This window comes from Syzygium oleosum, unplaced genomic scaffold (assembly GCF_021117445.2).
Source record: "Syzygium oleosum isolate NSW1041296 unplaced genomic scaffold, Sole_v2.1 Sole_v2.15, whole genome shotgun sequence".
Taxonomy (NCBI): Eukaryota; Viridiplantae; Streptophyta; class Magnoliopsida; order Myrtales; family Myrtaceae; genus Syzygium; species Syzygium oleosum.
The window spans coordinates 1,564,910-1,588,289 of NW_026607499.1; the positions used below are offsets into that span (position 1 = coordinate 1,564,910).

Genomic DNA, 23,380 nt, shown 5'->3' on the forward strand with positions numbered 1-23,380 from the left:
AACAACTAATCCACCACACGATCGTCATTAACATTTAATCAGCACATAATCGACTAATTAGCCATGCGATGTCAATCAAAGCCACACGATCAACTTCAAATCTCTAATAAGCCATAAGATCAAATTTTATCACATCCTAATTTAATTTAAACTGTACGATCAAAATCAGCACATAATCATGTTAATTAAGCTCTAAAATTAACATTAACCAATCTAGAATCAATGGGGGCCATATGATCAATATCCAAATCATCCAATTCAGCCACTACCACATGATTATTGCAGCCACAAGACTAACCCACGAATTTAATTAAAACAACCAATAAACAATTATAATTAGCCAAATTAAGCACAATTAGCAATATTAAACATATGCTCAAGCTCAAGTCACATAATCTACTTATCTTAACATCCAAATCAGCCATATAATCATCAAATCCAGCCACCAACAAATCCTTAATTCAGCATCTACCATAACCCCTAAATTAACCCCTAAAATAACCCATAAATTACCCTAACAACCCCTAAACACTATCCATTGGTAACCTACTAACCTAATCAAGGTTTAGGGAGTTACTTACCACTAATTTAAGCTAAGAACTAAGCCAAAACCAGCAGCACAAGTCACGGCCAGATCTGGAATTTCCGGCGAACGGCGACGGCCAAACGGCAATCCGGCGAACTGCGGCTGATCCGGGCATGATCGGCAGCTTGGGGGCGGCTCACGGTGGTCCACGACGGTCCAGGGGTGGTGGCGTGAGGTGCAAGGGTGGTGGACGGCAGTGGTGAGTGAGTCTCGGCCAAGGGGGAGGGAGAGAGAAAGAAAATGAAGAGAGAGAAAGAGCAAGGGAGAAGTGAGGAGAGAGAGAGAGAGAGAGGGCTAAACATATCTCTCAAAATGGAGGGTTAGGATAAATCCTTGGTGCCCAAGTATTGATCTAAGGGCTAGGAATGCATCTAGCAAAAAGGTTTCTAGAAGGGCAATTATGTAAATAACCAAAAAGGGCAAGGGCAAAGTTGTCCAAGAGGATTTTCGGCCACTAGGGGAAAAAGACCAACATGTCCTTCCACTCAACAAACAAACTCTAGAACACACGGGGGTAAAATCATCTTTTTTAATTTCCGAGCAAAATTTCCCTTTTTCGCGAATTTCTGAGCAAACCGATAATAAAGCGAGCTTAACGCGGCGTCGTCCAATATAATAATTTTGATATCCTTGAAAGTTCGATACCCAAGTTCGGATTCCAATTCGTGGCTAAAATTGATCAAACGCGACTTTCGTGTATCTTAAACTAACGGGCGGCTTTTAGGGTTTACGCGTGTCGACCCGTGGTTGATTTGATATCAATCCACGTTTAAGTTTACTTGAGCCATGGTGACTTCGATTGTCATGTAATTACGAGGGTCAATCATTAGTTCCGAATGACACGATCGTTAGAAGTTGATTTTGGAATGTTCGGAATGCATACAACGATTAAACGGAATCACCCGTGACTCAATTGTATAACACTGTTAAATTATTCCATAATCATTCTTGGATCGGCCTATAATGGCCCAAAATATCCCTTTGTCAATCCTTATAGTCGAAGTGCCGATCCAGGTTCGAGTTCTTGGGTCGTGCGTACCGAAATCCTAACCAGCCATTCCCTAACGGTTAGTATTCTCAAGAATGACCAATTCCGAGTGAGATATAATAGAAAGTGCATTGATGATAATATCATTTCATAAATCCCGAAAGTGGGTCGAAATTCAGAATGTCACAACTCTTCCCCCCTTACAGAAATTTCGTCCTCGAAATTGACAATCAAACCCAAACTATTCAAACAAATGGGGGTGCTGACGCCTGATGATTTCTTCACTTTCCCACGTGGCTCCTTCCGTTCCATGATGTTGCCAGACTACTTTGACCAACAGGATTGTTTTATTCCGTAGAACTTGTTCTTTTTTGTCTTCTATCCGAATAAGCTTTTTCACGTATGACACCTTGTCGTCCACATCTAATTTTTCATAATTCAGCACGTGGGTCGGATCTGGTTCATCTGGTTCATGCTTCCTTAGCATGGACATGTGGAATACATTATGAATCTGAGATAAATTCGGTGGCAAAGCAAGTCGATAGGCTAAAGTTCCAATTCTTTCCAATATCTCAAACGGGCCTACGTACCTCGGGCTTAACTTCCATTTCTTACCAAACCGAGATGTTCCTTGCATTGGTGATACCTTGAGGAAAACATGATCTCCTTCTTGAAACTCCAAAGGTCTACACCGTTTATTTGCATAACTTTTCGGACGACTTTGAGTAGTTTTCAGTCTTTCTCGAATGATTTTACTTGCCTCGACTGACTGTTCTACCAATTCTGGACCCGTAATACTCCTTTCACCAACTTCATCCCAACAAACTGGTGTCCTGCATGCTCTGCCATACAACGCTTCAAATGGTGCCATTCTGATGCTTTGCTGATAACTATTATTGTAGGCGAACTCAACTAGATGTAACTGTTCTTCCCATCCACATTTAAAATCTATCACACATGCTCGTAACATGTCCTCGAGTGTCTGAATCGTCCTTTCAGACTGACCATCTGTCTGCGGATGATAGGCCGTATTATACTGTAACTTCGTCCCCATAGCCGTCTGAAGATTTTTCCAAAAGGTTGCGATAAACTTAGGGTCTCTGTTCGACGTGATAGTTACCGGTACTCCATGAAGACGGACTATTTGTCGCGTATACAGTTCAGCGTACTTATCCATTGCGAAATCCTTTCGCACTGCCAGAAAATGCGCGGATTTAGTCAACTTATCGACTACAACCCAAATTGAATCGTGGCCTCTCTGGCTCCTCGGTAGAACCATAACGAAGTCCATGGTAACATGCTCCCATTTCCACTCTTGAATTTCCAAAGGTCTTAACAATCCACCAGGCTTACAATGCTGTGCCTTCACTTGCTGGCATGTCAAGCACTTTGCCACGTGCTTGGCTACATCTACTTTCATTCCGTTCCACCAGTAATGCTGACGCAAGTTTTGATATATTTTTGTGCTACCTGGATGAATACTGTAATTACTACGATGAGCTTCTACCAAGATTTCCTCCTTAAGCTCTGCGTCATTGGGTACACATAATCGTCCATGAAATTTTAAGATCCCGTCCTTGGATACTTGAAAGTCCGATTTTCTCTTGGTTATATCCAATTGTAGAATCTTTTGAATGCCGGATTCCATAGATTGTAATGCCTTAATTTTAGCCTGAATCTCTGGTTCAATCCTTAAAGTGGCTAACAAGCTTGAGAGGTGGCCTACCTCAAATTTAAATTCAGAATCTCGTACTCCTTCAAGTAAAGTCCATTCTTAATTCATCAATTGCGCAATGCTCGATTTCCGACTAAGTGCATTCGCTACTTTGTTAGCCTTTCCCGGGTGGTATAAGATGTCGCAGTTGTAATCATTTAGAAGTTCCATCCATCGGCGTTGTCTCATATTCAATTCTTTCTGAGAAAATAAATATTTCAAACTCTGATGATCCGTGTAGATTTGAAACCTTTCTCCACATAAATAATACCTCCAAATTTTAAGTGCAAAGATGATGGCCGCAAGTTCCAAATCATGCGTCGGGTAGTTCATCTCGTGAGGTCTCAACTGTCGCGATGCGTATGCAACAACTCTTCCATGCTGCATTAAAACACATCCTTATCCCTTCAGCGACGCATCACTGTAAATCTCGTATCCTCCAGGACCTGAGGGTATTATCAATACTGGTGCGGTAGTCAGCTTATGCTTAAGCTCTTGGAAACTTCTCTCGCACTTATCCGTCCATTCGAACTTTGTTTCCTTCTTTAGTAAGTGAGTCAAAGGAGTGGCTATCGCGAAGAACCTTTCCACGAACCTTCTATAATAGCCAGCTAGTCCTAGGAAACTCCGAACTTTCGTCACTGTCGTAGGTCTCGGCCAATTCGTAACCGCATCAATCTTAATTGGATCTACTGAGATTTCATCCCCAGAGATCACATGTCCAGGAAATGCCACTCAATTCAGCCAGAACTCGCACTTACTAAACTTGACGTAGAGTGCGTGTTCTCTCAAGGCCCGTAGAATCATTCTTAAATGTTGTGCATGCTCCTCGGGACTTTTCGAGTATATCAATATGTCGTCGATGAATACTATAACGAATAAATCCAAGAATTCCTTGAATACCCGATTTATCAAATCCATAAAAGCAGCTGGGGCATTAGTCAATCCAAACGGCATAACCGTAAACTCGTAATGTCCATATCTTGTACGAAATGCTGTCTTCGGTATATCCTCCTTTTTAATCCTTAACTGATGGTAGCCCGTTCTTAAGTCTATCTTGGAGAATACCGAAGCCCCTTGCAGTTGATCGAACAAGTCATCTATTCTTGGTAATGGATACTTGTTCTTGATGGTCACTTGGTTCAACCGCCGATAGTCGATGCACAAATGCAACGAACCATCTTTCTTTCTGACGAACAACACTGGTGCTCCCCACGGTGACGCACTTGGATGAATGAATCCCTTGTCTAGCAACTCTTGCATCTGAACTTTCAACTCCTTCAATTCTGATAAGGCCATTATGTAGGGCGCTCTAGAGATTAGCTCCGTTCCAGGGGCCAACTCAATTACAAACTCCACTTCCCTTTCAGGTGGCAATTCCGGCAATTCTTTAGGAAAGACATCGGGAAAGTTACACACCTCCGCTATGTCCTCTAGCATTGGCTCTTCAGCCAATGAGTCAAATACAGTCGCTAGGTAATCTTGGCATCCTTCATCCAACAGCTTAGTCACCTCAAACGACGAAATCCAAGGGATCGAGGTTCCTCCTCGGTTTCCCACAAACTCATATAGAGGATGACCAACAGGATTAAATTAGATCACCCTACTACTACAGTCCATCATAGCCCTTTGTTTTACTAGCCAATCCATATCAATAATGACGTCAAAATCAAACATAGCCAATACAACCAAATCAATTAATTCCTTTCTACCACCAATGACTATCTTACAGTTCGAACATCCTACTGAGATTAGCACTTTATCCTTTAGAGGGGTAGTAACATGCAACATTACTTCTAATGGTTTCGGTTCGATCCCAGTCAATTTAACAAATTGCTCTGACACAAATGAATGCGATGCTCCCCGATCAAACAAGGCATAAGCAGCATGATCACATAAAGAGACCGTACCTGTGACCACGCCAGGCGCATCCTCCGCTTCTTTGCGAGCCATAGCATAGATTCTTCCTTGTGTTGGGGGTCGGTTCTGATTATTCTGCGGAGCGGTTCTAGCCTGATTCCCCACCCGAGGTTGTTGCGACTGAAATGGCGACCTAACTTGTCGATTCGGGCAATGCTTCACTCGGTGACCGTGCTGGCCACATCCAAAGCAAGTTCCATTCCTGCCAAGGCAAGGGCCATTCCCATGCCTTCTCTTGCAAAATCGACACGAAATTCCAGAATAGAAGGTCGGCTTTACGATATTCTTTCTGATCGGAAGACAAACCGCCTATTCCCATTCATAGGTTTCTTTCCAAAGTTACGATTATCCCTAGCCGGTATAAACCGCGATCCAGATGCGGCATTCCTCTCGGTCATATCTCTCTCAATCATCTGAGCCCGCTCATAAAGCTCATTGTAATCCCTAAGGTTCAGAGGTATCAATCGGCTGCGAAGTTCCGGCTTTAAACCATCTCGGAACCTTCTTGCCTTATCCAAAGGATTCTCGACCATCCTCGGTGCGAACTTCGATAGCCTAGCAAATTCTGTCTCATATTGATCCACAGTCATCTGATTCTGGCGAAGTCGTAAGAATTCTGCCATTTTCTATTCTTGAGCACTCTCAAAAAAGTACTTCCCATTAAAGGTATCGACGAAGCCGGTCTAGTTCGGCACCATGCCCACCGGGAAAACTTTTTCTCGGGTGGCCTTCCACCAATCATTAGCATTATCTTGAAGTTGATACACAACCAAAGTCACCTTTTCCTCCTTCGTGCACCCCAGAAGTGCAAAGGCCTTTTCCAATTCCTCAACCCATCGAGTGGCAACCTCGGGATCACCTTTTCCGTCGAACTTTGATGGCTTAAGTTTCAAGAACTGCTCTACCAACTTGTGCATCTGGCAATTCTCATTTCCATTTCCATTCCCCGGATTATTCTGAGCGGCGACGGCAGTAGCCTCAACAGCAGCAACAGCACTAGTCGTTCGTTCTTGAGTTTGCAAGCCTATCAACTGTCCAATCGCCTCTAGAGCCCTTAAAACTCCATCAACTCTAGGATCCTCTGCCGTTCTGGCTCGTGAACTAGATACACCTCTGGTTCCTCTACCCCGTGTGTTCATCCTCACAGAAATCACTCCAAACACCTAAGCCTGCTACAATTCCACCATGGAATTAAAGACTTAAACCAACTACTCGGCTTAAACAGTTCTAGGCAACGAACCACAGCAAGCAGTTGTAAGCAAGCAATCACCCCAAACAAGCATCATAAGTACACACTTAGCAAGGTTCTAGATCTTACCTTGGAGCGCCTACAATGTTAGTAATAACACTAAACCACTCAGCACTCATAAGCAGATAACCGTATGATGCAAATTCAAGCCTACCAATCACAAGCACATATTCTCAAAGCACGCACAAAGCGTCACAAACTTGTGATCAAGGCAAGTCTCTCTAACTAGATACCCCAAAGTTATCGCTCCTTATCACTCCAGGTCTCGATCAAACATGGATCGAGCTAACCTTGTTTTGATACCACTTAAATGGGGATGTCGCGCCCCGTACCCTACGAGCACGTAACATCCCGCCGCGGTCGTTAAGAATGCGACTCCCAGGATTCGTCGCCGACCCATTACCATCGAATAAGAGAATATACACGGAAGCCAAACGAACACTCCATTCAACAAACATTCAAACAGGATAATAGAGAGAGAAAATTTAAACAAACCAACAGACTATTTTATAAACTTAACGTCACATACAGTGATAACATATATAAGCCTTCCTAAAGGACACAAACTTAGACCACACATACTAAAAAAGGGATAGGGTGGTCGATCTGCTCCACTACTCTATTCAAAAGAGGAGCTCCAAAAAGATAGGGATCTCTAACCCTATCAAAAACCTTCACAGCATCCTGGCGGTGCTCCTGGCGAAGCCGGGTCAGATGCCTCGCTATAAGAACCAGGCGACAAAGGCTCCGGTTCAGGGTCTGGCTCCTCGGACCACGTCGGGGGTTCCGTAACCATCGGTTCGGACTCAGGATTAACAACAGCTCCATCAGGGGGATCAATCTCCATAATATCCCACACTCCTAAGCCATCGTCAGGAGGAATATCAAATCCCCGAAGAGGACCAAGAGTCTGAGCTCCATCCCTCAGAAACCATGCCATATACTTGTGAGCTGTCAAGTACTGCTCACCATCATCGACCCAAACTGTACTCTCATACTTCCGATACTCCCTATCCTCACCAACTGGGTACTTAGTCACCCAATGCTCCGTTTCTGTTGGTACCCCGAAACGTAGCGGAGGCTCAGTCATAATTAAGGTCGAGGGACTGAAATGTTTAATAACGGGGAATGAGATAAAATCTCAATAAGTAAACTACCTAAGTCTCGACTAGGGCAATACGCACCTCCGGCACCCTAATCATGCAATTCTAACCAATAGGGTAAGTTCCTATCAAACGAATAATGGTACCACATACTATGCAAAGTCTTGAATTGCATCACAACCATGGCATACTATCAATATGCATAACACAATAATAATAATCCAGACATACTCAATCATTCACACGAGTCTCGATTATAAGATGAAATCACTTCGGCCCATCCCATACTGTGCCTCACGATTTTATCCCATAATCAAGCGCAAAGCATGCCATATGCACATAACACTCGAAGTTGTCCAGATTATTAACGACCCACCATAGGTCACACCGAACTCCCGCCGGTCTTTCGGCATAGCCAAGCATCAACCCACTACTTTGGACGTGGCAACGTCCGGGATCGAACCCCCCCGACAAGTCGGGTACCGGACAGCATTCCATTTAGGAGCATCGATCCGGCCTCCAACGCGATCGGCAATGTCTGGGATCAAACTCCCTCGACAAGTTGGGTACCAGACAGCATTCGAACTTCCGCCGGGCATCGTCTAGAACCCGTCTTAGACGGAACTCATCATGGCCATACACGTAAACAACCACGCATTGCCAATTTTAATCTTCCTTAATTAGCCAATGCAAGTGTTTATGACGTGTAATTTACTACGAATGAATATGCCATGAATCACACTCGTTTTCGTATCAAACATCAATATATGATCACGATATGTCATGCTAAGCTAACAATAGCCACAATTAACCGCACGATCCACTTTTAAAATCCTACGATTATTCATCAAGTGTAAGATCAATCATGAAACATCAATTTCAACCATACGATCTTCGTTTTAGGCCACGAAATCATCATTCCAATCACACGATCAAGCCATAGTCAACTACTCAGCCATGATTAAATAAATTAACCATACGATTGAACAATTTAATCATGCGATCGATATTAAACAACTAATCCACCACACGATCGTCATTAAAATTTAATCGGCACATAATCGACTAATTAGCCATGCGATGTCAATCAAAGCCACACGATCAACTTCAAATCTCTAATAAGCCATAAGATCAAATTTTATCACATCCTAATTTAATTTAAACCGTACGATCAAAATGAGCACATAATCATGTTAATTAAGCTCTAAAATTAACATTAACCAATCTAGAATCAATGGGGGCCATATGATCAATATCCAAATCATCCAATTCAGCCACTACCACATGATTATTGTAGCCACAAGACTAACCCACGAATTTAATTAAAACAACCAATAAACAATCATAATTAGCCAAATTAAGCACAATTAGCAACATTAAACATATGCTCAAGCTCAAGTCACATAATCTACCTATCTTAATATTCAAATCAGCCATATAATCATCAAATCCAGCCACCAACAAATCCTTAATTCAGCATCTACCATAACCCCTAAAATAATCCCTAAATTACCATAACAACCCCTAAACACTATCCATTGGTAACCTACTAACCTAATCAAGGTTTAGAGAGTTACTTACCACTAATTTAAGCTAAGAACTAAGCCAAAACCAGCAGCACAAGTCACGGCCAGATCTGGAATTTCCGGCGAATGGCGACGGCCAAACGGCAATTCGGCGAACGGCGACTGATCCGGGCATGATTGGCGGCTTGGGGGCGGCTCATGGTGGTCCAGGGGTGGTGGCGTGAGGTGCAAGGGTGGTGGACGGCAGTGGTGAGTGAGTCTCGGCCAAGGGGGAGGGAGAGAGAAAGAAAATGAAGAGAGAGAAAGAGCAAGGGAGAAGTGAGGAGAGAGAGAGAGGGCTAAACATATCTTTCAAAATGGAGGGCTTGGATGAATCCTTGGCGCCCAAGTATTGATCTAAGGGCTAGGAATGCATCTAGCAAAAAGGTTTCTAGAAGGGCAATTATGTAAATAACCAAAAAGGGCAAGGGCAAAGTTGTCCAAGAGGATTTTCGGCCACTAGGGGAAAAAGACCAACATGTCCTTCCACTCAACAAATAAACTCTAGAACACATGGGGGTAAAATCGTCTTTTTTAATTTCCGAACAAAATTTCCCTTTTTCGCGAATTTCTGAGCAAACCGATAATAAAGCGAGCTTAACGCGGCGTCGTCCAATATAATAATTTTGATATCCTTGAAAGTTTGATACCCAAGTTTGGATTTCAATTCGTGGCTAAAATCGATCAAACGCGACTTTCGTGTATCTCAAACTAACGGGCGGCTTTTAGGGTTTACGCGTGTCGACCCGTGGTTGATTTGATATCAATCCACGTTTAAGTTTACTCGACCCATGGTGACTTCGGTTGTCATGTAATTACGAGGGTTGATCATTAGTTCCGAATGACACGATCGTTAGAAGTTGATTTTGGAACGTTCGGAATGCATATAACGATTAAACGGAATCACCCGTGATTCAATTGTATAACATTGTTAAATTGTTCCATAATCATTCTTGGATCGGCCTATAATGGCCCAAAATATCCCCTCGTCAATCCTTATGGTCGAAGTGTCGATCTAGGTTCGAGTTCTTGGGTCGTGCGTACCGAAATCCTAACTAGCAATTCCCTAACGGTTAATATTCTCAAGAATGACCAATTACGAGTGAGATATAACAGAAAGTGCATTGATGATAATATCATTTCATAAATATCGAAAGTGGGTCGAAATTCAGAATGTCACAATTGTGTTCCTAGAAACAGCTTGAAGGACGACATTAGAAATTTTCATAATGATAACGGTGTTAAGGATATCATCTACGATTATCTTCATGGAAAAGAAGCTGTTGTGTATATTGAGTCCTATAGTGATGGTGAATCTGATAAAGGGGCTGAGGGAGGAGACGTAGGGGATGGTGTTGCTTTACCTAGTACTTAGGTTGGTGCTAGTTCTATTGTAGATGAAGTTGGACATGAGAGGCAAGAGAGAGAGGAGATGGAGGCAAGCCATGGAACGAGTGAAGAGTTCACTGGATTGTCGTGGGAAGTTGCTGCATCTAGTGAATCAGATGATGATGGTGTGGCAATTGTAAATTTCCCAAGTGATGATGACGATGAGGAACTTGCACAGTTAATGCAAAAGCAAAGTGAATTTGGAAAAAAATCAATAGCTGCACTTGGAGGATTGCGTGAAGCTGAACCAAGACATAGCACTGATGGAGCTCCAGCTGAAGGTAACGACACTTATTATGAAGAAAGTGGCTCTGATGAACAAAATGATAGTTCTAAAAATCAGCATGAAGATGATGATCCCGTTGTGCACAGAAGGAAACGTAAGTATCCGTTCTATGATCCTAGCTCTTCTTCTTCTGTGTTGACTGTAGGTAAGAAATTTTTTGATGCCAAGCAGTTCAAAGAAGGGATTATCAAGTATTCAATAGCTGAACATAGGAGTCTTCAGTTCACTCATAATACGAAGGACTATGTTAGAGCAAAGTGTTCTCAACCTAGTTGTTCGTGGAAGATATATGGAGCACGTTCAAAGAGGGATGGGTTATTCCAAATTAGGTCACTCCAGGAGGAACATACTTGTTTCATCATGTTTGACAATAAAAGGGTAACGAGTGCTTGGTTGTCGAAGCACTTCTTCAATACCATCAAAGTGATGCCTGATGTGAAGTGTCCTCAGCTGAAGCAATTGGTGAGGGAGCATGCAGGGATTAATGTGTCACTCAATCAGTGCAAAAGAGCCAAGCAGAAGGTGATGAAAAAACTTCTAGGGAGGTACAAGGAAGAATATGGTCAAATTTGGGAATATGCCGGAGAATGTAGGCTACAAAACCCGGCTAGTCGAGTTTATGTTGAGGTTGTGGAGTGGCCACTGCCTAACCATGGGACTAACTTTGACCGAATTTATATTTGCTTTGATGCATGCAAGCAGGGATTTGTTGCTGGTTGTAGATGAGTCATAGGGTTATATGGATGTTTCTTGAAGGGCGTGTGCAAGGGAGAATTGTTGGCTGCCATTGGGACGGATGGTAATAACCAGATGTTTCCAATTGCTTGGGTTGTTGTGAAGGTAAAGAGCAAGGACCCTTGGTCGTGGTTCCTGAAAAATTTGATGGCGGACCTTGAGATCACTAATGGAGGAGGTTGGGCATTCATGAACGACCAACAAAAGGTAATACTAGTGCAACTGCACAAACAATATTTATGACATATTTTATCTTGCACATGCCTTTATTAATGCCTTGATGTATGAATTCTTGTAGGGACTTCTTCCTGCTCTAGCTGAGTTGATGCCATTTGCTGAACATAGGATGTGTGCGAGGCATATATATGCAAACTGGGCAAAGATCTACTAAGGGGAGAAACTACAGAAGCAATTTTGGATGATAGCTAAGAGCACTAACATGGCTGATTTTAGAATTCACAAACAGCAGCTGCTTGACTTGACGAAGGACGGTTATGAAGCACTTTTCCAAACTGAACCCAATCATTGGTGCAAGGCCTTCTTCAGTGAAGAATTCAAGAGTGATATCATCGATAATAATCTCAGTGAAGCCTTCAATGGCATAATTTTAGAGGCGAGGTGCAAACCAATCATCAGCATGCTTGAGGATATTCGAGTGATAGTCATGACAAGGCTGCAAAAACAGAGAGATAAGGCTGCGATGTGGACTAGACAGTGTGGTCCTAGGATTGCTAAAAGATTGGATGACAACTTGGCGAGTAGTAGGTTCTGTCATCCTATCTGGAATGGAGATGATGGCTATGAAGTCATGGAAAAGACAGACAAGTATGTTGTCCAATTGGACAAAAGAAAGTGTTCATGTCGAGCTTGACAACTTTCTGGAATTCTCTGCGCACATGCCATTTGTGCCATCCAAGCGAAGTACCAAAGTCCCGAGGAATACCTACATGGTTGCTACCACAAAAGCACATATCTTGCTGCATACCACTACATGATGCAGCCTATTAGAAGTACAAAATTCTGGGAGCCAACAAATCATGAAGCCCCTCATCCTTTGTCACTTAAGAAGCAAATAAGAAGGCCTAAAAGGAGACGGAGAAAGCAATAGGGAGAGCCTGGAAGTAAGAAAATGAGCAAGTCAGGTGCAAAGGTGAGATGCTCATATTGTCGTGAGGAAGGTCACAACAAAAGTGGTTGTCATTTGAAGAAGCAACTGATGTTGCTTCAACAGCCAAGTGAAGGGACTCAAATTGGATCAAGTGCAGCGCCAGCATAAGAACCCGCTGAAGGGCCTGCTAAAGGGGCTGCTGAAATGCCTGCTGGAGGGCCAGCTGACAGGCATGCTGATTGTCTAGCTGAAGGGCCTGCTGAAGGCCAAGTTTAAGAATCAGCTAAAGAGCCAACTGGAGTCCCAGGTTTAAGGGCAACCTCATCCTCGACTGTTGCATAGGCTAGGAGAAAATATCCAGTAAGCTATACATTATATGTATTTGTATTAATCTTTGGTGAGCAGACTTTGGCTTTAATTGACATTGTTTTATCCTTATCAGGTGAGAAGAAGACCAACTGAACAAGCAGCTTAGGTTCCTCAAAGTGAGGCACCATATCAAATAAGAGGGGTCCTCGACAAAAGATTAAGGCAATATAGTTATGGAATTTATACGGATTTCGATACTGGAATGACTATTTTGCATATAAATTTTGTACATCTCATGCATTTCATTTTTGAGTTTTTCACTTTCATGACAATATTGCTTCTTCTCATCTATGATTATGTTATTATAGCTTGGAAAGAGTTCAGAGGTTCTCATATCTCAAGTTGGTCCAAGCCAAGAGTCAAGGGCTGCACCAAAAAGAACCCAACTAACATCGCAAGTGGCTGGTCCGAAGAGAAGAAGGGTGGCTGCAGAGAAGAGTGTTCGTAAACGGCCACCAACAAAGAACCCAACACTAGTTCCTGATCAACCAGCACATGCTGACAGCTCCAAAACAGCCACCAACACCAGTAAGAGGAAGATAGTTGTCGTGTCAAAGAAGAAATCTCGAGCAAGAAGACTAGTAGAACAACCTGCTGGTCTGGCAGTTGAAAAAGATGTAGCTGGAGCAGTTCAAGAAGAAGCAGCTCTAGCTATTGAAGAAGATGCAGCTTAAGCAGTTCAAGAAGAAGCAGCTCCAGTTGTTGAAGAAGATGCAGTTCCAACAGTTCAAGAAGAAGCAGCTCCAACAGTTCAAGAAGAAGCAGCTCCAGCTATTGAAGAACTTGCATCTTCAGAAGAACAACCTGTAGCTCCTCCAGTTCGAAAAAGTCAAAGAATTATGAACTAATTCAAGAAGCTGTCGAAAGGAAAAGGAAAAGGGTGGACTTATCACTATTGACTAATGGGAGGGTGTTGAGGTGGTTGTTCATTTTTGGGAAATTAGGGAGGTTTACCATATTGACTAATAGGAGGTTGATTTTTTGTGGTCCTAGAATGTTATTGACTAATGGGATATTGTGCATAAAGACTAAATTCGATGTTTACCATGGTTAAGGTGGTTGTGATTTCCATATTTTTGCACATGTGTTTGTTCTGTTTTAGTATAGTATTGGTGTAGTGGGGTACTTGCAAGTTGCACCAGTAAGTTAATATTCAAAGAAATTGATTCAATATGTGCTATTTGACACTGAAATGCAGTTGGCGGGGAGGGTGGGAATTGGTGCTGCCAGTGCTGATTTTTTGTGCTATTTTCAGGTGCAGTATGGTGCTTGCACCAACTGCTGATTTTGTGTTGTTTGGGAGTGCATATGGTGTTTGCACCAACTGCTGATTTTGTACTGTTTGGGAGTGCAGTATGGCAGTTGCTGATTTTGTCATGTTTGGGAGTGCAGTATGGTGCTTGCACCAGCATGCCAGCACGTGCTGGTGCAAGCATTTTGAATCGGTTTTTTGAAATGGTTTGTGGGCTATTTCGTGCTGGTGATTGAATATGGTTTGGGAGCTGTTTGAACCAGTTTATGAGTATGGTTTGGGGCGGTTTGGTGCTGGTGAGCAGTGCCGGTACAGTTACTGCTTTGGTCTTAGAATGATATGGTTTAAAGATTGGTTTGTTGGAACCAAAGTCTCCCCTTTTCAAAGAAACACACGGTAAGACACTTAAGTGATCCACTTGCGGCCACAATTGGCACTTAAGTGACCACTTTTGAACCACGATTGGAACTTAAGTGATTACTTTTGAACCACAACTGGTACTTAAGTGATCACTTTTGAACCACGACTGGCACTTAAGTGATCACGATTATAAATATTTGGCACTAAAATGTCAACTGCTCAACTTGTGACGACTCCATGATTTGCTGCTACGCAGAGTTGCAGCACTTGCAACACCTTATTTTCCAGTAGTGAGCCTTACTCCATAATATGCAACCATCTAACCAGATAAAAAAATGCAACAAATGAGCAAGTGAATATGCAGCAAATGAGCAAAAAATATGCAGCAAATGAGGAAGTACAGCAAATGACAGCAAATGAGCAAAAATATGCAGCAAACGAAGAAGTGCAGCAAATGAGCAAAAATATGCAACAAAATATGCTGCCAATGAGGAAAAACTGCATCAAAATATGCAGCAATAAAATACTAAGCAACTCAAGATTGAGAATCAATAAATTCCAACATTCCATTTGTCATAGATTGCAACAAACCTCTTGTTACATACATAAATTGCAGCAAACTAATAACACAACTGTAGCTACAAATTGCTGAATACAAGTACATAGTACAAGCCTATCTTAAATTATGGTAGACTAAGAAACTTTTGCTCATTACTGACATTACATTTGACCATAAAATAGGCTATAAAGAATATCAATAACACAATCAACAATCGATAACACTTTCTTTCAATTTTCATCCTTTGAACTTCCTTCTTCAAATGGTTGGCCAGACATGCTAAAGCCTTCATTTCAGCTTGCAATGAGTCGACATTGTCCAACTCGTCCATTAATGTAGGTGGAGGTTAATGTCGAGCTTCAAGTAGCTTCATTATCACCTCTGTTGCTCGATTTGAAAATTTCGCATGAACCCACTTGAAGAATTTGCACTTCGAGCCTTCTCTATACCTGGCGCATCCATGGAATCTTCTCCCGGGGTTCAATCGAGTCCAAGATATTCTTCTTAGACTCGGTAACCCACAATAGCAGAAGAACCGACCTTCTTCTTCACTTCATTCAAACGAATTTGAGCTGCTAATGAAGCTCCTGCCATCCATTTGCAACATTCAGCTGTCAATTTCAGGGAAAACAGGGAAATGATATGGCCGGTTAGGGTTTGCAATTGAGGAATATGTCCAATTAACCGATTTAGGGTTCTTATATTAGGGGGAGAAAGGTTGAACGGCATCGTTTTCGCTATAAGGGCTGACTGGACTCTCCGACCAGCCACGTCAGCATCGGATATTAATAAAAAAGAGCCACGTTAGATTTTCGGCAAGCCATGTCAGTATTGGCACTAAAGTGATCGTTTTTCAAAAAAGTTGACACCAAAGTGATCTGAAAAAAAGTTACGGCACCAAAGTGACCTCCGTACACAATTTATGGCACTTATAGTGTACTTTTGCTCCTGGTTCTCCTTTTTATTCTTCTCCTTTTGGGCTGGGCTTAGATAATAGAAATAGGTTTAGGCCAGTTTTGGTCTTTTAAAAATATATATATAAAAAGTGGGTTGGGCCTTCCATTTTAGTTCTTTTTTAGGATTGGTCGGACTGGCCTAGTAATGAGCCCAGTACAGTTGTGGACCGGGGTAGGTGCGCCCGAGTCGGGTTGAATGTGGAGATCCGACCCTGGTTTGTTTATATTATTATAATATTATAATATTAACAACTATTTTTTTATAAAAAAATATTTAAAAAATCAAAAAAATTCAGAAAATAAAAAAATTTGAAATTGGGCTGTGGAATTGCCTTTTTTCACTTTCTTATCTGACGAATGCCATGCTTGATTGCACGATTGGTTGATTCGCATGTTTGAATTGCGTATTTAATTCAACTTTGCATGTGCCCGATTAAAGGCAAGTTAGGCCTTTGTTTGCGCACTTCTAATATATTGATTGTCATTTCCCTAGCCTAGTTAGGATTAGAACCTTAGGATTCACAATCGATAGGAAAACCGCACGAACACTTTTAGAAGTTGTTTGAACAAGGTTAGGTACCGAAATGACACTAGTTAGATAACTAATGTAATAAAGTCCCCGAACTGATTTGAATCTCTGGTTCGTAATAGTTCATAGGAGTAAGGCGATTCTCCCGTCGCCTTACTTGGGTTTCTAATCGGCCCACCTTAAAATGATTAGTGGCTATGCCTAGATAAAAATTGATTTGCATGTTAATAACTTAAATCTTAAGTCGCAAGTTGGTATGGGCATGGGAGAGCTTGAGTCAAGTCCTAAATTTAGACTTAGCAATTCATTAGCCTCTTAACCACCCTTGTCGGCCAGCACCGTGGGGAGGTCGCGACATTCTTCAACATTAAAAAGACTGACGAGACAATCAGACATTTCAGCCAAGTCAAAATTGTGCTTGTGGACTCGCCAACTTGCAAGTCTGGGACATTGAACTACTTTGAGGTCCCAATAATTGGCAAGCATTCCAAGCTTACAAAGAAAGAAATGTATATCACCGCGATTTTGGTAAATAATACATTGAACCGAACTATTTCTATCGAATTATTACAATTAGTATTATGCGTTTGTACCTACATAACTCCTAGGCAGTATGCCCGATGGACCATATGTAGCCAATGTTGTTAAGAGGGTGAAATGTAGAAGAGAAAAATCAAAGAAGACGAGAGCTATTACGCGGAAAACCCTTTCAGAATCAGGATAGGAAAACCTTGGTGCCGCACTAGGAAATCTCTTCACTATCAATATTGGTACAAGTTTCAAGTATAAATTACAAGAGAAATTGCCCCAATATATAGCAAGACTCTAGGGCATATAAAGTTATGGTGGAAATTACATGTATGCCCTTAGTAGCAGTACTTTCCTCTCTATATTAATAGTATTTTTCTCTATCAACCTCCACAACTCCATCAATCTCCAACTTGGAAGCTGATTTTCAAAACAATAATAGTTTCTTATACACGCCCCGTACCCCATTGGAACGCAACATCCCGTCACGGTCGATTATGGTGCGACGCTCCCAGGAAGCATCGCCGACCCAACGCCCAATCAGAGATCAAACACATGCGGAAGCACGTATACAAATATATATATATATACACCCTGACAATAAAACACATGAGATCAAGGTAGTATAATAAGCAAACAGCACCTCTGAAAATATGTATACTAGTATTACCATAGGAAACTTTTTACAAAATTCATTTATACAACAGCCGAGAAAACACACAGTCAGCAGCCACTCAGTCAAAAGGGGTCAGCGTATATCACTTCGGGCTCCTCAGCTTCCTCGACCATGGCTGCAGGTCCGTCCCCACAAGGGTGCACACTAGATGACCGCTGGATGAATTGCGGTATACCAAAAAGAGGCGCTCTCCTCGGCATCCTACGGCTGGGGGTCTGAAATGTTTCGGTTTACACAACCGTGAGACGAATCTCAGCGAGTTCAACCCCTAAACCTAGGCTAGGCTAGCATGCAATCTCCTGACCGGAACCAAATATTTAAATCACAATACAACAATAATCAAACCATTCTCTGACCCTGCAGGTTAGACAGATCAACATATAATAGTCACGGCACGTACGTGGCACACATTATCACACGTACGCCAATCACATGCTCATACACCGAGTCTCACACACTCGCATGCCAGTCCATGCATGTTCATGCCTACAAATGTCATCGACATGTCACGCGCATTTCCCCGGCCCACTGGCCCACACTGGCAATCGCCCAATTTATTATTTATTACGACGACTCGAGTCAACAACATTCACGGCCCGGTGCGTCTAGCCTGCTTCAAAGTGCATGAGGCGCAGCAACCGATCTGGCCCAGTGTCTCTAGCCTGCTTCAAAGTGCATGAGGCGCAACACTGATCTCCTTACGAAACAGAGCCTGCTTCAAAGTGCATGAGGATGGTCGTCTTCCGGACATACCGGGCATCGTCTTGCTTCAAAGTGCATGAGGACGGTATCGACCCGAAGGTCATGACCCAAAGGTCCTTAGGTGATCCCACAACTCATTATTATCTGAACCCAGCGTATGACGCTTCGGGGTATTTTAGGTGATCACATACTCATGCCAGGCACGCATTCTCGCACAATTCCACCACATGCCTCACTCTAGGCATACATAATGCGTGTCCATGTTATAAGATGCAATGCACCATGAGCACCAATGAAATTCAGTCACTCAATATCACAACACGTGCTCAATTGGCCCAATTAATACCGTGTGGCCCAACGTGCGATTCACAATTCAATAATTAATTTCAAACCCACCATTGGCCAATCGCACACCACATAATTCAGCCACACGACATGCGACATGGTAGTACGAAATCAATCACAATTAAGCACAAATCATGTACAACCAGTCAACCCGGACATACTCAGTAATTTTCCAATGGGCTCTTAAATTGGTCATTTAATCCAATTAATCTCCCCAAATAATTCTCATTAATCCACTAAATTTTCCCGATAATAATTTCTACCAATCAGTCCTCAACCCAGTCTGGAATACATACCGATACTACCTAAGCCAGTCCAAAATGCACCGATAATACCTAAACCAGTCCAGAAAAACGCACTATCAGTCCTAATCCGGGTTTAGGAATTTTACTCACTTAATCCAAGGTTACGACGACGGGGAACGGCGGCTGATCACTGGTGAACAGTGAAACCGGCGGCGGAATTCCCGACGACGGCGTGAACAGTGACCCCGTACGGACAGATGAACAGTACTTCCGTACGGATTGATACAGTACTCCGTACGGACACTGTACGGACAGGTACGGCCGGCGTCGCACGGCGAGGCTGGACGGCTGGGTGGTGACGGAACAGCGATCCGAGCTCTGGCGAAGCTCCGGCGGCCCTTTTTGCCGGATGGGAAAGAGAAAAAGAGGGAGAAAGAGAGAGAAAGGGAGAGAGAAAGGGCTGGACAGAGGCGAGGCTCGGGCTGGGGGGTTGTGGTGGTCGAAGGGGAGGCATGGTGGCCGGCGGCGGCGCTCCGGCGGCCGGCGGCGAGCTCCGGCGAGGCAAACCGAGAGAGGAAATGAGAGGGAGAAAGCTGGAGAGGGGCTGCTGGGGGTGTTTTGGCCGAGAGTGAGGGTGAGAGGAGAGAGAGAGAGAGTCTTATCTGGTCAAACATGGCAGCCTAGGGGCGACATGTGTCGCAAATCCGACGGTTTTGACCAAAATACCCCTAATCCAACGGCCGACGTTCGCTCTAGCTAAATAATTGATGGACAATATGGTCTTTAGGTCCAATAATGCAGCTGATAATCCATATTTAATTACCCCAAAATTTTTCCAAAAATTCGGACCCGAAAATAGCCCAGGGGCAAAACCGTCATTTTTCCGGTCCCGGGGCGAAATTCCAATTTTTGCACATACGTATTCCATATGTGCGTGGCCAACATAATATGTCGTTGGAATCGCGAAATTCACTTTCTAAGCCCTCGAAAATCGACTGCGAAGTTCCGGGAATAAAATAATATTATTTTTTCAATTTTTGTCGAAATTCCAATTTTGTCCATAACGACTCCTAGTATGCGTGGCCACCCAAAAATGGCGTCGACCTCGAAAAATAACCTCATTTGGCCTCGAAAAGCAACGCTGGCTTCCCGAGGGACATAATCGTAATTTTTCACCCCCGGACCGAAATTCCAATTTTCAACTGTACTAACTCAAAATATGCGTGGCCAGCATAATATGACGTCAGATTCCCAAAAATAGTCTCTTAAGCCATCGAAAATCAACATCGAAATCCGGGCCCAATTTCGTGATCAAAACTTGTTCAATTTCCAATTTCGGGGTCTCTCACTAACGGGCGGCTGTTTAGAGGTTACGCGTATCGACCTAGGGTTATCCGAGTCATGATGGTCCTGATCATTGAGAGAATGAGAAATTATCACTAGTTCCAGAGGTCACGATCGTCGGGTTTAAGTTCAGGACTGGTTGGCCACGTGCACTCTCGGTCATGCAGAATCACCTGCGAATCCGATTGTACATCGTTGGCCTTGGCCAAACCAAATCCGTTACCTTTCCTAAGATCGATCCACATTGGTTCATAATATTCTCTCATCATTTCTCGTGATCGGTGTCCGTTTCGCGATCGGATCCTTGGTCCACGTACCGTTTTCTAATTAGCCATACCCTATTGGTTAGTATCCCGAGAGTGATTAGCTCTGGGCGAGACTTACTAAAATGAAATGCGAAATATTGTCAATTTTATTGATCCCGGAATTACATCAAAATTCAGGCTGTGACACTTCACTCATCTTAATAACCTAATTGTCCTAGTGCATGGACCATCCTTATCACTAACCATGGACGTCAACTGGGACAATATATAGACTCAATTTCTTAGTGGTAGAGGTGGCAAAATGGGTCTAAAACCCATATTTAATAGTGTGGGTCATAAATGGGTTGCTTAACAACTTAATGAGTCATAAATGAGTTTTAAATGGATCATAAATAGGTTACCTAACTATCTTAAGTGAGTCATATACAAATTTTTTGATTTTTAAAAAAAATTATAATTTTTTATTTTCTTTTATTTTCTTTTTTCTTCTACGAAATTAGGCTAGGGCTGGCGACCCACCCTCACCAACACTAGGCAAAGGCCAACGACCCTTGCCAGCCACAAGACGAGGGCCGCAAATTTTTTAATAATTTTTATTTATTTCTTTTGTTTCTTTTCTTTTTCCTCATTCCTCCGGCAACGGCCCAGGTGAGATTGATCGGTAATGCCACAGGCGAGACCAAGCCTCACCGACCTTAAGCAAGCCTCGAGCTCTTCGGGATCTGGCCAGTCGCCGGGCCATCGGTCGTTAGCCAGTTGCCGTCATTGTCAGTCACTAGGTGTCGTCGCCGGGTTGTCGGTTGTCGCCAGTTGCCAGTCATTGGCTAGATGCCGATCGCCACCGGTCGTCGATCGTTGCCCCGATTGACGAACGTTGGTCGTTGCTAATCGCGGGTGATCAGCCGATTGTCGGTCACAAGTTGCAAGTCGTCGGTCGTCGCCAGACGCCAGCCACCGCCGATCACTGGTCGTCGCTAGTCATCAATCTTTGATTGCCAGTTATCGGTCGTCGGTCATCGCCGGACACCGCTGGTTGCCGGTCGGCCGGTCACCAAAGGAAGAAGGAAATCTCACTAGATTTCTAGAAAAAAATGGAAAATACAGAAAAAAATAAAAAATTTATAAGAAACAATTTTTTTAAAATTGGATTAAATATAAAGTGTTTTGGCAATATGGGTCGAGTCGAGTATGGGTTGGGTATGGGTCAAGAAATTTGCATTGCAATTAATAGGTCATAAACGAGTTATGTGGATCAATTTGGGTCGGACCATTTATGACCCGACCAACCCACTAGTTTGGACAGGTCTACTTAGTGGTAACAACCATGGTTAATATATCTACTGAATTCTTCATACCAAGAATCTTCTTTAGTGACAATGTTCATCATCTATTAGCTAATAAATATGATAATACTTCAACTCAATGTGCTTTGTTATTGAGTGAAATACTTAATTCTTTGCAAGATAAGTAGCACTTTCACTATCACTAAAAAGAACATAAATGAAACATACATGTTATGCAGACCATGAAAATTTTTAGCCCATGTCCCAAACGTTGAGTATTTTCGATCAATTGAATGCGATTGGTCCAATTCTTTACCAAATCAAAATTGCTAAGGGCGCGAACGACAACCATTCTGTTCTAGAAATCAATTTCTAGCCAGAAATAGGATTTTCTATTTCTATTCTCTGGACAAGTTTCTGAGCAAAAATGAGCGTTTGATAATGACATAAAATTTATGTTTTCGAAATAGAAATTCGTTTGATAACGACACAAAATTTCTCCCTTTCGGGCGGTTGGCGGAGGACGGCGGGTGGTGGAGGACGGTGGCCAGCGACAAGAGGCGATCGGTGGTGGCCAGCGGCGAGTCTCCGGCAGCGGAGGACGGCGGGTGGTGGAGGATGGTGGCTAGCGACAAGAGGCGATCGGCGGTGGCCAGCGGCGAGTGGCCGGCGGCGGAGGACGGCAGCAGAGGACGATGGCCGGCGGTGGACGACGGCGGCCGACGTCGAACGGTGGAGCACGACGGCGGTCGGCGCCTGGTGGTGGAGTACGGCGGCCGGCGGCGGGTGGCTGACGGCATTGGGTGGCCGCTGGCATCGAGCAGCGGAGGACAGTGGCCGGCGGTGGAGCACGGCGGCCGGCATCGGAGGACGGCAGTGGACGACGGTTGCCGGCGGCCGGCGTCGGGCGGTGGATGGCGGCGGCCGGTGCCGGGCGATGGAGCACGATGGCCGGCGGTGGGTGGCGGCCGGTGTAGAGTGGCCGCCGGCGTTCGGTGGCAAGAGACGGTGGAGCACGGCGGCCGGTGGCGGAGGACGGTGGTAGACGACGGTGGCCGCCGACGTCGGGTTGCCACCAGAGTTGGGTGGCGGAGAATGGTGGCAGGCGGTGGACGGCGGCCGACAGGTGGCGACGAATGAAGGCGGGAGGTCGCAGCGGGTGGGTGGCGGCCGGCGTTGGGCGACAGCAAACGGCGGAGGATGGCAGCGAGAGGAGGCGGTCGGCGAAAGATGACAGCAGGAGGTGGCCGACGGTCGACTGCAGGAGGTGGCTGGTGGCAATAGCGAGCGGCGAGTGGGTGGCCGACTAGTAGTGAGAGCGAG

At 43.8% G+C, this 23,380-nt stretch overlaps 1 protein-coding gene across 1 annotated transcript; it reads left to right on the forward strand.

The window, feature by feature from the left end:
• The first annotated feature begins 10,557 nt into the window (after positions 1–10,557).
• On the forward strand, positions 10,558–11,526 carry LOC115664402 (uncharacterized). The gene has a single exon (XM_030586339.2). The coding sequence runs from the start codon at positions 10,558–10,560 to the stop codon at positions 11,524–11,526; it is 969 nt and encodes a 322-aa protein (XP_030442199.2).
• Positions 11,527–23,380: the final 11,854 nt, after the last annotated feature.